At 41.2% G+C, this 13,058-nt stretch overlaps 1 protein-coding gene across 2 annotated transcripts in view; it reads left to right on the forward strand.

Annotated features, from left to right (window-relative positions):
* The window catches only part of anks1b (ankyrin repeat and sterile alpha motif domain containing 1B), a 41,879-nt gene that overhangs the window by 19,707 nt on the left and 9,114 nt on the right, over positions 1-13,058 (forward strand). For both annotated transcript variants that reach the window (XM_077709441.1, XM_077709440.1), the window contains exons 14-19: positions 3,914-4,329; positions 4,392-4,517; positions 5,462-5,531; positions 6,844-6,950; positions 8,767-8,865; positions 9,391-9,543. In XM_077709441.1, the coding sequence (XP_077565567.1) occupies positions 3,914-4,329; positions 4,392-4,517; positions 5,462-5,531; positions 6,844-6,950; positions 8,767-8,865; positions 9,391-9,543 (971 nt within the window). The remainder of the gene's footprint in view (positions 1-3,913; positions 4,330-4,391; positions 4,518-5,461; positions 5,532-6,843; positions 6,951-8,766; positions 8,866-9,390; positions 9,544-13,058) is intronic.

Consider the following 13,058-nt stretch of genomic DNA (forward strand, 5'->3'; position numbering starts at 1 on the left):
AATTTTTTAAAGTCAATATGGCCCCACCCAGGCCCAAAAGTATGCCCACCCCTGATCTAGAGTGTCAGAATTTAATTTCTGGTCAAATGTCTTAAATTGGGTTTCTCCGTAAGGTGCAGTTTTTATTCATTCTTTGCAGAGGATAAAGAATGTGTATGGTTCAATATTCTGGCGATAGTGTTTATTTTCCAGTCTGTAGCTTAAAAGGACAATCTTTTCACACTTTCTGTGATTGCATTAGGCTCAAGTGACTTTTCTACCACATTTTAGACTTCTATTGTCTATTTTATCATCATTTCCAGCCTTATTCTCCCCCCAAAATACATCTTATACATATTTATATATATATATAGTTCTATTTTCTATCTTCCCTCGCTGGTTTTCGACTGCACTTCCTCCTCTCTCTGGCTTTCTACTTATTAGCTTTATAAGGTCTATTGTGGTGTTGCCATGGCAACACGTAGCTTGAGATGGGGAAAAAAGGGAGCCGCGTACATACGTGGGTATAGCAAAGAAAATTCTAAAGGATGCTAAGTCAAAACAAAAGAACTGGTTGAGAGGAAGACTAACCAAAGCATCCGGGTCCCAAAAAAAAAAATCGAGCCCCCAGATTCTTCCTCATCCAAAAACGTTTATGCAACCAATCCTTCGACCTGAGTGGGCGGCAGAATTTCCAAGCAGCAGCAAATCCATCGCAGAAGCTGATGCGTAACAGTGTTGGGGGTGGGGTGGGGGATGGTGGTGGGGTTCCCCCTTTTTCGACCCCCGGCAAAATGTTCAACTTTGGAAAAGAAAATGCAAAAGTGAGGTCTAATTTTGGTTCCAAGCCATAACGGAAATGACATAACGGATTTTACACAATAGCCATAAAGGGATCGTCATTAAAGTGATTTTTTTTGTGTTTTATGGAAGCGGCTTACTCGGAATATCCACACGCCACCAAGATATCCAAATGAGGTACTTTTGTCAAAAGCCGCCATGCAAATCTTGCTGCGTTTCGCGCTAAGCTCCGACACAGACGCTCGCCAATCCCTCAAAGTGCGCCCAAAGAGTGAGAAGACAAAATGTGATGCGTTACACTCGAATGGGAGCGCAACATTGTCAGGATTTTTGGTGCTTGGGCTTTTCGTCGCCGGTCTTTTGGTCGCCGGTCAAATGTACTTAGATATTAAACTGTACTTAGATATTAAACAGTACTTCGATATCAAACAGTACTTCGATATCAAACAGTACTTCGATATCAAACAGTACTTCGATATCAAACAGTACTTCGATATCAAACAGTACTTCGATATCAAACAGTACTTCGATATCAAACAGTACTTCGATATCAAACAGTACTTCGATATCAAACAGTACTTCGATATCAAACAGTACTTCGATATTAAACAGTACTTCGATATCAGACAGTACTTCGATATCAAACAGTATTTCGATATTAAACAGTACTTCGATATTAAACAGTACTCAGACATTAAACAGTACTCAGATATTAAACAGTACTTCGATATTAAACAGTACATAGATATTAAACAGTACTTAGATATTAAACAGTACTTAGATATTAAACAGTACTTCGATATTAAACAGTACATAGATATTAAACAGTACATAGATATTAAACAGAACTCAGATATTAAACAGTACTTAGAAATTAAACTTCTCTCTTAGATATTAAACTCTCTCTCATGAATATAATTTTGAGAGCTGGTTTCAACAGTAAACTCTCCATCACCTTTTGACCGGCGACCAAACGTCCGGTCATGGAATTTTTTTGGTAGATAGTCCAATCCGTTTGAGCTGCTTGGCTTGGCAACGACCGTTTGATTGCCGCCGGCCTTCCCAATTCAAATGGATTTGCACATTATCGCCATCAATGGCAGCGCGGCAGTCATCCAGAGACGTTCTAGAGAGACGTTCAATGGTCTGGAGACTGTGCAAATATCATCTCCGGTGCCGACTGCTGCCTCGGTTATTACTTTTAATAATGTTGGCCCGACACGCTGCTATCAATTATTTGTACCTGGCCTCCCATGTGTTTATTTATAGCCGTCGTCGTATGTGTCGGCTTAATTAAGCGATGAGATCTTCCTTTGCAAGGACAACAATGCATAAATTACAGCTACATTTAGTATCCACTGGTTTTGCTTCCAACTCCACTGGGACTTCTAAATAAAGGATCAATTTGTCGGTTGCGCAACTCAGCCAAAGCAGTGTAGCAAATAATCTTCTCAAAAGTATTAACTTACTCATCACTCATCATTAAAGTAAAAAGTATAAAGTACTACGAAGTAAAGTAAAAAGGAATTTATTAACAAATATTAATATGTAATTTAATAAAAAGATGGAGGGGCTGTAAAACACGAAAAAACAAATAAGAGTGGACAGAGCTACTGCCCACTGGCTTCCGCATGACGGCGCCATCTTGGGAAAAAAATATTTGGACCACGTTAGCGGGCCGGATTTAAAAGCCTAGCGGGCCATATATGGCCCGCGGGCCGTAGTTTGCCCATGTCTGACCTAGGCTATAAAATAATTGTCCAAAAGCTTCAGGGATGGGATTTCATGTATGTAAATTTATATTGAGAAGATGCTTTGGATGAATGCATTCTTTTAGAAGGGAACTACACAGTCACCTCTAGAGCCAGTTGGACTTTTTTAGTCCAAAATCTCACATATACGTTGAATTTTTATATCAATTTTTAGAAGATTTGATTACCATTTTTGTGAAGTTATTTCCAATGCGTCACATTTCATTTATTTATCCCGCACCCTAACCCAGCGTGAAATTCTGCGGTGGCTTGTCACGGGACGTGCGCGACTTGTACCAACAACAATCCTCATTGTGTAGCCAGCGGCGGCGGGTGGTGGCGGCGTGCCGGGACCTGCGTACACGGGTGCATGTGTATGTGGGAGAAAAAAAGTGAAAAATGAGGCAGACGGTGCTTGTTAGTGTACTAGTTGTAGTGCTCTCTGCTGGTTCTACTTGAAGGTAAGCCACTAGACTGGGGGGAACACATGCTTAGATTTAGAAGTACACACTCTAACCACTGATTTGATTGCTGTCAGCTGTTTTTTATTTTTTTATACCTCCTCCTCCTCCGAGAGCTATAGTCGTCAATGGTGCTGCGGCCCCTTGTTTCCATGGCGACTGAGCCCTTCACCTGTTGGCGACAGAACGGAAACACGGCTAAACTTTAATGATGCGTTTTCTTCCGTCACTTGTATTGTTATGGCAATTCTTTTCCCTTTTCTAATCCGAAATCAGGATCGAAAATTGTTGGTAATTACAAAATAAGTGTAGTTTGTTGTTTCACCGGTACTCCGGTTTGGTCGCCGGACGTTTGGTCGCCCGGATGTTTGACAACATGACAGAGTTTACTGTTGAAATCAGCTCCAAAAATTTTATTCATGAGAGAGTTTAATATCTAAATATCTACTGTTGAAACTTAATATCTAAGTACTGTTTCATATCTAAGTACAGTTTCATGTCTAAGTACTCTTTTATATCTAAGTACTATTTCACATCTAAGTACTCTTTCACATCTAAGTACTCTTTCACATCTAAGTACTCTTTCACATCTAAGTACTCTTTCTCATCTAAGTACAATTTCACATCTAAGTACTCTTTCACATCTAAGTACTCTTTCACATCTTAGTACTGTTTCACATCTAAGTACTGTTTCACATCTAAGTACTGTTTCATATCTAATAACTGTTTAATATCTAAGTACTGTTTCATATCCAAGTACTGTTTCATATGTAAGTACTTAGATGTGAAACAGTACTTAGATATTAAACTCTCATGAGAGCTGGTTTCAACAGTACTCAGATATCAAACTGATTAATTCACACATACATGCACCGCTTCAGACAATTTTGACTAGTCAGGAGTTGTTTTTCCCCTCCGTAGACCACGAGCCGTTGCAGCTGGCGCCGGAGGACCGGCGTAAGAGTCGCATCCCCGAGGAATTTGTAGGCCTCCTCCACGGATCGTCTCCGGCCTGCGAGACTCCCGAAACGCCGTACCATCTTTACAGCTCCAAAACTGTCCGCAAAGACTCCACGCCGACCACCCAGAAGCCCAGCAACAAACCCCAGGCGGTGTTCCGGACCGTGTTCTACACCAGAGTCAACCAGGATCTGAGCGATTCGGCCCAGCGGCGAGAAGAGCGCTTCGCCGTTAGCGCCCCAAAAGCTTCGGGCTACGAGGAGAGAGCCTGCACCCTCGGAAGGATGAGGTCCGTTCCCCGCGGCGTTCTGGACCTCCAACTCTCCAAGTCCTTGTCCAAGTCTGACTCCAATCTGGTAGCTGTGTCGCCAATCCAGGTGTGTTGATTTGGTTGTCGCCGCTTTCCCACAATGCCTTACTGTCCCCCTTTTCCATCCAGGAAGAAAAGATTTGGGATTCTGGATGTCGCGGACAAGGCTCCGGAAGTCCCAATGCAGGCGGCTGCGGAAATACGCCATCCGAAAAGCTGGAAAGGACGCCCTCATTTACGGCCGAGTGGGAGGAGGTACTACCATTGTTAACCATTGGCAACAAAGGACGTCCCATCCATTTGAACTAGGACTGTTTCCCAGCTCAAATTAGATTGGACGGGTCTTGTCGTCATTGCTGGAGGCTTATTGCTGCTTCCTAATATCTAAGTACTGTTTAATATCGAAGTACTGTTGAAAGCAGTAGATTTTTAGATATTAAACTCTCTCATGAATATAATTTGAGAGCTGGTTTCAACAGTACTTAGATATTAAACAGTACTTAGATATTAAACAGTACTTAGATATGAAACAGTACTTGGATATTAAACAGTACTTGGATATTAAACAGTACTTAGATATTAAACAGTACTTAGATATTAAACTATACTAGATATTTAACTATACTAGATATTTAACTATACTAGATATTTAACTATACTAGATATTAAACTGTACTTAGATATTAAACTGTACTTGGATATTAAATTGTACTACATATTAAACTACTTAGATATTAAATTGTACTGCTATTAAACAGTACTTAGATATTAAACTATACTTAGATATTAAACTGTACTTGGATATTAAACCGTACTTAGATATTAAACTGTACTTAGATATTAAATTGTACTAGATATTAAACAGTACTTCGACATTAAACAGTTCTTAGATATTAAACTCATGAATATAATTTTGAGAGCTGGTTTCAAATGTACTTAGATATTAAACGGTACTTAGCAATTCAACAGTACTCTGATATTAAACTTCTCTCTTAAATATTAAACTCTCATGCATATAATTTTGAGAGTTGGTTTCAACAGTAAACTCTCTGTCAGCATGTGACCTTTGCGGAGTCACTACACGCGGCAGGAGGGCCAATTAACCATTCCAGCATTGGTTAATTAAGACGGCCACCGGTACCAGTTTTCTGTATAACTGGAGCTAATCAGGCGTCTCCTTCTCTTTTGTGCTCGATCAGATTGACAAGATAATGAGCTCCATCGGCGCCGGGATAGGCAGCGGACTGGACGCCAAAGACGTCAATTCAGGTAAAACGCACTCTAGTTCCACAAAATTCCTTTTTTAGGATTATTTTGACAGAAAAGTGGTTCCAAGAACCATTGATTAATTTCTCTGCTTGCGCCGCATTCTGTGAAAAACTGAAAGATCGTGACAATCTATAAAAACTGTATGCCATTTTTTGTTGTTGTTAAGAAATTGATTTAGGAAAAAGTTGTAATATTAATAGCATATGATACCCGTAATTGACTTATAGTCCTATTTTCAAGAAAAGTCGGAACGAAGGAAAATGTAATATACTATTTTCATGGCCACGTTGCCAGCGACCAATCATATCAATTTGTGTATGAATTGACCGTATTTGAAACTCTTGGAATAACATTAGAGAATAGGAATCGTTTATGGCTCTCTCTTCCAAAAAGGTTCCCGACCCCTGCTTTAGTCCTTTTTCCTCTTTATGTTTCATATGTACTATTAACGGATGCACTTTTTTATTTGTATCCTATCTTATGCTGACCCGGCCCATCTGTCAAATTTTTAAAGTCAATGTAGCCCCCCTCAGGCCCAAAAGTTTGCCCACCCCCTACACTAGCCCCTTCATTTCTTCTTCTACATTAATCCCTTAACATGGTTACCCACCAGAACAGACCCCCTGCGTATGGGTGAGTTGGTGGCCTCGTAAAGAGAGAAAATGTAAAAAAAAACGCCTGGAAATGTTGCTATGGCAACGATGCGCAAGCTCAGCGTGAGCAGCGCAATAGCGATGGAGGAGGAAGAGGATGAGAGGAGGGCTCTGAGAAAGAGAGAGAGAGAGATAGACGGAGGGTGGAGGGCGGTACTAGCATACAGATGGACGTGGGAGTCCTTCATGAAGGCAGCCTATACAGTATAGCAAGCGCCATCTCTCTCTCTCCTTTTTTTTTTTTAGCAAATACACATACGCACGGCGGGCAGCGCAACAGCTGAGCCAGCGAGCAGCTGCTCTAAACGCACCGCCGCCACTCCGCTCACCTCCGCTCACCTCCAACTCGCCTCCAGGCAGGATTTAACATCTCGTTTCCGGATATAACTTCCCCCCTTTTTGGCTCCGTTCGTCTCGGTCCAGTCGCGATATCTGGGCGCTCATCAACCATGTTTGTAGCATAGCACCCCCCCACCCCAACCGCCACCACCACCCCTCCGCTAACCCGATTTATCGGAAAAGCATGGCCGGCTCGTTCGACAGCCACTTTGCCCGCCATAATATGATGTGGCAATGCCAGTTGTCCCAGCCGGATTGCCGCTGCTACCGCGTGGATGGCTACTCCTTGCTCAAACGTTTGCCCCTGCATCCCCTTATAGGTCCACGATGCCCGCTGCAGTCTGTGGGTCAGTGGCTGGACTCCATCGGGCTGGTCCAGTATGAGAACCACTTGCTGGCCAACGGTTTCGATAACGTCCAGTTCATGGTGAGTGACATTGTTTTAATGTATTTTTTTAATTGATGTTCTTTTGCGGAAGCGTGGCCGGACGTTTGGCCGCCGGACGATTGGTCGCCGGTCAAATGGTGACAGAGTTTACTGTTGAAACCAGCTCTCAAAATTATTTTCAAGTATTGTTTAATATCTAAGTACTGTTTAATGTTTAAGTACTGTTGAAACCAGCTCTCAAAATCATATTCATGAGAGAATTTAATATCTAAGAGAGAGAGAGCTTATTTTCTGAGAGAGTTTAATATTTAAGTACTGTTGAAACCAGCTCTCAAAATTATATTCATGAGAGTTTAATATCTAAATATCTACTGTTTTCAATGGGACTTGGATATCAAACAGTACTTAGATATTAAACTCTCTCTCTCATGATTCAACAGTAGATATTTAGATATTAAACTCTCATGAATATAATTTTGAGAGCTGGTTTCAACAGTACCTAGATATTAAACAGTACTTAGATATTAAACAGTACCTAGATATTAAACAGTACTTAGATATTAAACAGTACTTAGATATTAAACAGTACTTAGATATTAAACAGTACTTAGATATTAAACAGTACTTAGATATTAAACAGTACTTAGAGATTAAACAGTACTTAGATATTAAACAGTACTTAGATATTAAACAGTACTTAGATATTAAACAGTACTTAGATATTAAACATTACTTAGATATTAAACTCTCTCTCTTAGATATTAAAATCTCTCTCATGAATATAATTTTGAGAGCTGGTTTCAACAATAAACTGTCTGTCACCATTTGGCTGGTGGGTGCATGTTCATCCAACGTGTCTTTTTATTTGATTTGATTTGATTTTCCGAAAAGGAATTTAAAAAAAGCACCTGTTGCCTGCAGATGCTCAATGACGATGACGCAGGACCACTGGCTTTGTGGCTTTGTGGCTTTATCGGGCAACCTGCGATCATGAGTCATTTTCACAGGAATCGATCTAGCTTTTACTGCACTTAAAAGCAATTAATCACCCCCAATTTTGAAAGAGAATGGGTTTCCCGGGGCAACGGCGCAAAGTCGTATCGCACGTGGTCAGGACACGCTTTTTGTTTCCTGTATTGCCGTGGTTTGTTTTGATGTTTTGCAATGACCCATTCAAACATTTTTGGTACTAAACAGTGGACTCATTCCTAAATATATCGTTGGATTCTTCCCTTTTTCTATTATTTTTGATAATCATCCGTTTTTTTAATCAAAATGCCTAAAGGCTGGGTACGTTTTAATTTCCAACATGTACTGGTTGGTAGGAGTAAAAAAGATAAAGAAAAAGGGTCGCTTAGCAACCATTTATCGTTCGCATTTTTCACTAATTAGCCGTAGCCGTCTTCTGACCTTCACCTTCCATCCCGCTTCGGTGTACTAATGAAGATACTATTTCGTTAGATGCCACATGGAGGGGGGGGGGGGGGGGGGGGGCACATGGACTTTAAAAATTTGACGGGCTGGGTCAGCACAAGAAACGATACACATAAAAAAGTGCATCCGTTAACAGTACATAGAAAGATTAAGAGAAAAAAAGGACTAAAGTATTAACATACTCATCACTCATCATTAAAGTAAAAAGTATAAAGTACTACAAAGTCAAGTAAAAAGGAATGCATTAAGAAGTATTAAAATGTCATTTCAAAAAAGATAGAGGGGCTGTAAAACACGAAAAACAAATAATATACAACAAGCATTTGGTGATGTCTTGCTACTTGAAACGGCAAACTTTTTTGTTGGAGACTTTTGGAAGTTTTCGAGTACCCCCACTAAATACGATGTTTGTTTTTCCCAGGGCAGCAACGTGGTGGAGGACCAGGACTTGCTTGAAATCGGCATCCTCAACTCGGCCCACAGACAGCGCCTCTTGCAGGCCATACGGCTCCTGCCTAGGGTGCGTAATACCAAGTACAGTAATACCTCATTTATCACGGTTAGAATTGGTTTCAAGACATACCGCAAAAGAAGAATCACCACAATTTAGGACAGTGTTTAATGGCGTCTTGGGAAATATTATTTAATTCACCCATTACAATACGCTTTACTATTCCCGCACTAACAAGAATAATTGTTAAGGAATATATATGCAATAAATAAAGATGCTAATGTACTTGATAATAGTCTTATTATGAGACGTAATAACCCGTTTTTATGCTATTTTATGCCTTGCCCTTTTTCCATATAATGAATGGTAGATTGATTCACTCCCCAAAAGGTGAGCAAGTTTCCCCTTCTATACATTTGCTCCTACTTCCTCACTAGTAGAAGACGAACTACCGAAGGTAAACACTGCCTCTTGCTGGCTGGTGGGAAAATTCCCATTGTGACTTTTTCCTCCATCTTCGTATTATTGTTCCTACACTACTGTAATCCCTCGATTATTGCTACTGTAATGAAGTTACCATGTTTTTTCTGGCAGGTGAGGCCCATCGGCTACGATGGCAACAACCCGACGTCGGTGGCCGAATGGCTGGAGTCGTTGGAGCTCGGAGACTACACCAAATCCTTTCTGGTCAACGGTTACACGTCCATGGAGCTGGTCAAGAAGATCTGGGAGATCGAACTTCTCAATGTGAGTCAGTCAAGCTTTTCATTAGTGCTTTTGTGACGTTTCGCCGACATTAGGATGCTTAGTTAACGGTAGATTTCCTCCTCGGCGGAGGCTACGCTGATGTAGCGATCAGCTGGAGGAGGCGCAGCGATCCTTGTTATATAAGCATGTGGGCCGCAAGATGTTTCACGGCGTCAGCGATGCCGCCCACGAGCTGCGTTTGCGTGCGCAGCTGTGGAATGCATATGGGCCACTCGGAGCGCTAGCGCACGTTGAACCTCCTCCAATAAGGCGTGGAATTGCACAAGTCTCTCACGTGTAGTATACGTATATCAAAATGCTCTTCCAGTATCCTATGGCCCCTGAAATATGATAAATATGATATTGATATAGTTACATATATACATGCATGCATGCATACATGTATATCATTTATACATATATACATACATATATACATATACATGTATACATATATACATATATACACATATACACATATATACACATATATACACATATATACACATGCACATATATGCACATACATGCACATACATGCACATACATGCACATATATACACATATATACACATATATACACATATGCACATATATGCACATATGCACATATATACACATATATACACATATACACATTAACACATTAACACACATACACGCATATACACACATACATATCTACACACATACATATCTACACACATATACACATATACACGTATACACATATACACATATACACAAATATACACACATATACACACATATACACACATATACACACATACACATACACAGATACACATGTATACACATATACACATACTTGTATACACATACATCTATACATATATATACACATATACTTATATACGCATACATATATACATATATACATATACACATATACATATATGCATATATATATGATTTATGTAATAGACGAGAATAGAAGTGGAAATGCAGTGCAGTTAACTACCGCAAGAGGGTTGAAAAAGAAGTGATGTCTTAATTTCGGAAGATGAGTCTTAAAAATGTCCTCAAGGTGGTGCTGCTTGCTTATCACGTTGTCTTGACAGTTTTTTTTTATAATACAAGTGCATTATGTTGGAGTAGCAAGATAGGCAGTTGCAAGGGCGGCTTTTGGGGCTGCCACTGACGCCCATAGACGTCCTATACTTGTCGAGTTTTTATTGCCTCTGTTACAGCTTTCCTATCTTAAATCGTATTTGCCTCCCTGCAAAATGGGCGCAGGGCTTTAACTTCGCAGAGAGGAAGTGCATATAGGGCGTTTCATTGGTCCCGACGTGTAAAGGCCCGTTAATCAGAAACGAGACATGGCTTGTCCGCCGCATTCCACATTTTTTGCGTGAGTGTGCGCAAATATGTGCAAAAGTAAAGCCAAGGCAGTCTTCCTCTGCCGCTAGCTTGTTGCCATGGCGACTGCCGGTTGCCATAGCGACGCGGGACATGGTAGGATAGCGGTTCATTGAAGTGTATTGGGGTAAGTGCACGTGTACCTGCGGCACTGGTGGCTGTTTGCCAGCCGTAGCGAGCGCCGTGTGTGCGCTTATCACCTTTTCTGTCAGGACTCCAAGCGGACAGATTGGACGGCGTCCTGCTGACAGATGGTTCCGGGCTTTGAATATGGACAACGGGATCACCCCCAAATCCCACCCGTCGCTACCATACACTTGCCCGTGAACGTCGAAACACACAGACTTGACTTTTTTAAACAATTTGTTCTTATTTTGAGGTTAGAGGGTAGTTATCAAGGTGACAACCATCGAATGTGACAAACTTGATTCGGTTGCTCATTGTGCAGTAATACCTCGTTTATCACAGTTACTTGGTTCTGAGGCTTGTCACAATAGGTGAATAATTCCATTGTATCCACAGTGTTTTTTTATGGTGTCTATTTAATAGTATTTGGACTTTTGAGACCCTTTCTGTACTATAATTTAACTCTGAAAGTTAGACACTGCCCCTTTGGGGACAGTAGAATACTCACCGATTGTGACTTTAATCATCGTTATGCTATTAACCGTGACCGGACGTTTGGTCGCTGGTATTTTGGTCGCCGCTCTAATGTAAGATATTAAACAGTACTAAATATTAAACCCTCTCTCTTAGATATTAAACTCTCTCATGAATATAATTTTGAGAGCTGATTTCAACAGTAAACTCTGTCACTATTTGAAAACGAGCAAACGTCCGGGCGACCAAACGTCCGGGCGACCAAACGTCCGGGCGACCAAACGTCCGGGCGACCAAACGTCCGGGCGACCAAACGTCCAAATTCCCAAATCTTCTTATCCTATCATTTCATCACAACACATACGTTACACACAAAAAAAAACTTCTTGACGCACATATGACACATTCACTCCAAAGGAGTGACTCAAACGTCCATTTTTTTTAAAATTTTACCTCCCTGGCGGCTTGCTTTTCCCCCTTTTCGCATCGATTGTTCCTCCTCCTTTTCTTCCCCTTTCTCTTCCCGCTACGAGGCTATCGTGAATCACGTTGCGGCGGCGTAGTAAGCCGACGGACGCAGTACGAGTGCATCGCCATAGTGATGAGATGGCGAGGAGGAGGGTGGAGTGAGGGAGGTAGAGAGGGAGGCAAAGAGAGGGAGGCAGAAAGGGAGAGAGAGAGAGAGATCAGGCAGAGACATGCAGCGGAGCTGCCGCAAGCCAGGAAGAAGAAGAGAAGCCCAGAACCAAAGCGTAACGACCATTCGGAGTACTATCGGATACACCTGACAGTACATCGCCGTGACGTTTAAGCGTTCTTCGGGAAGGTGAGCGCCCAAACGTTTCGGGCCGTTGTACGCCGTCTTACGTGATTGTTGACTGGGGCAATTGTGGGAGTAAATGGAGGGGGTGGGGGAGTCAAGAGATGAAGCTCAGTACGTTCGTCAGTACGCATCGTTTGTACGTAAAGTGCGCCGTTTTGTTTACGTGGAACTTTACTTTAGAGTCCAGGCTAAGACCCGTCAAAGTTTGGAGGAATATTTCTATGGGAGAGCTGCAAAAAAGCTGTGGTGTGGTGTTTCGGGGTTAAGAGAGATTTGATTGGTTATTGGAAGCTAGCATTGTCTACATTTGTGGACGTAGAATTGTATGGAATTTGTATTTGTTTTGTAATCTTAAGGAAAGTGCAGTATAAGGTCAGGAAGGAGATGCTGTTTTACAAGAGTTTAGACATTTTGATTGTTTGAGAAAGTTTATTGGCTTTCCCCAACCACTTCAAATGGGTCAACTCATAAACGGAAGGAGAAAAATAACCACACGATTGGGGTGCTCGGACGTTTGGTCGCCGGTCTTGTGGTCGCTGGTCAAATGTTGTCAGAGAGTTTACTGATGAAACCAGCTTTCAAAATTAAATTCATGTGAGAGAGTTTAATATCTAAGAGAGAGATTTTAATATCGAAGTACTGTTTAATATCTAAGTACTGTTTAATATACAAGTACTGTTTAATATCCAAGTACTGTTTAATATCCAAGTAC

This window comes from Stigmatopora nigra, chromosome 23 (assembly GCF_051989575.1).
Source record: "Stigmatopora nigra isolate UIUO_SnigA chromosome 23, RoL_Snig_1.1, whole genome shotgun sequence".
In the NCBI taxonomy this organism is placed as follows: Eukaryota; Metazoa; Chordata; class Actinopteri; order Syngnathiformes; family Syngnathidae; genus Stigmatopora; species Stigmatopora nigra.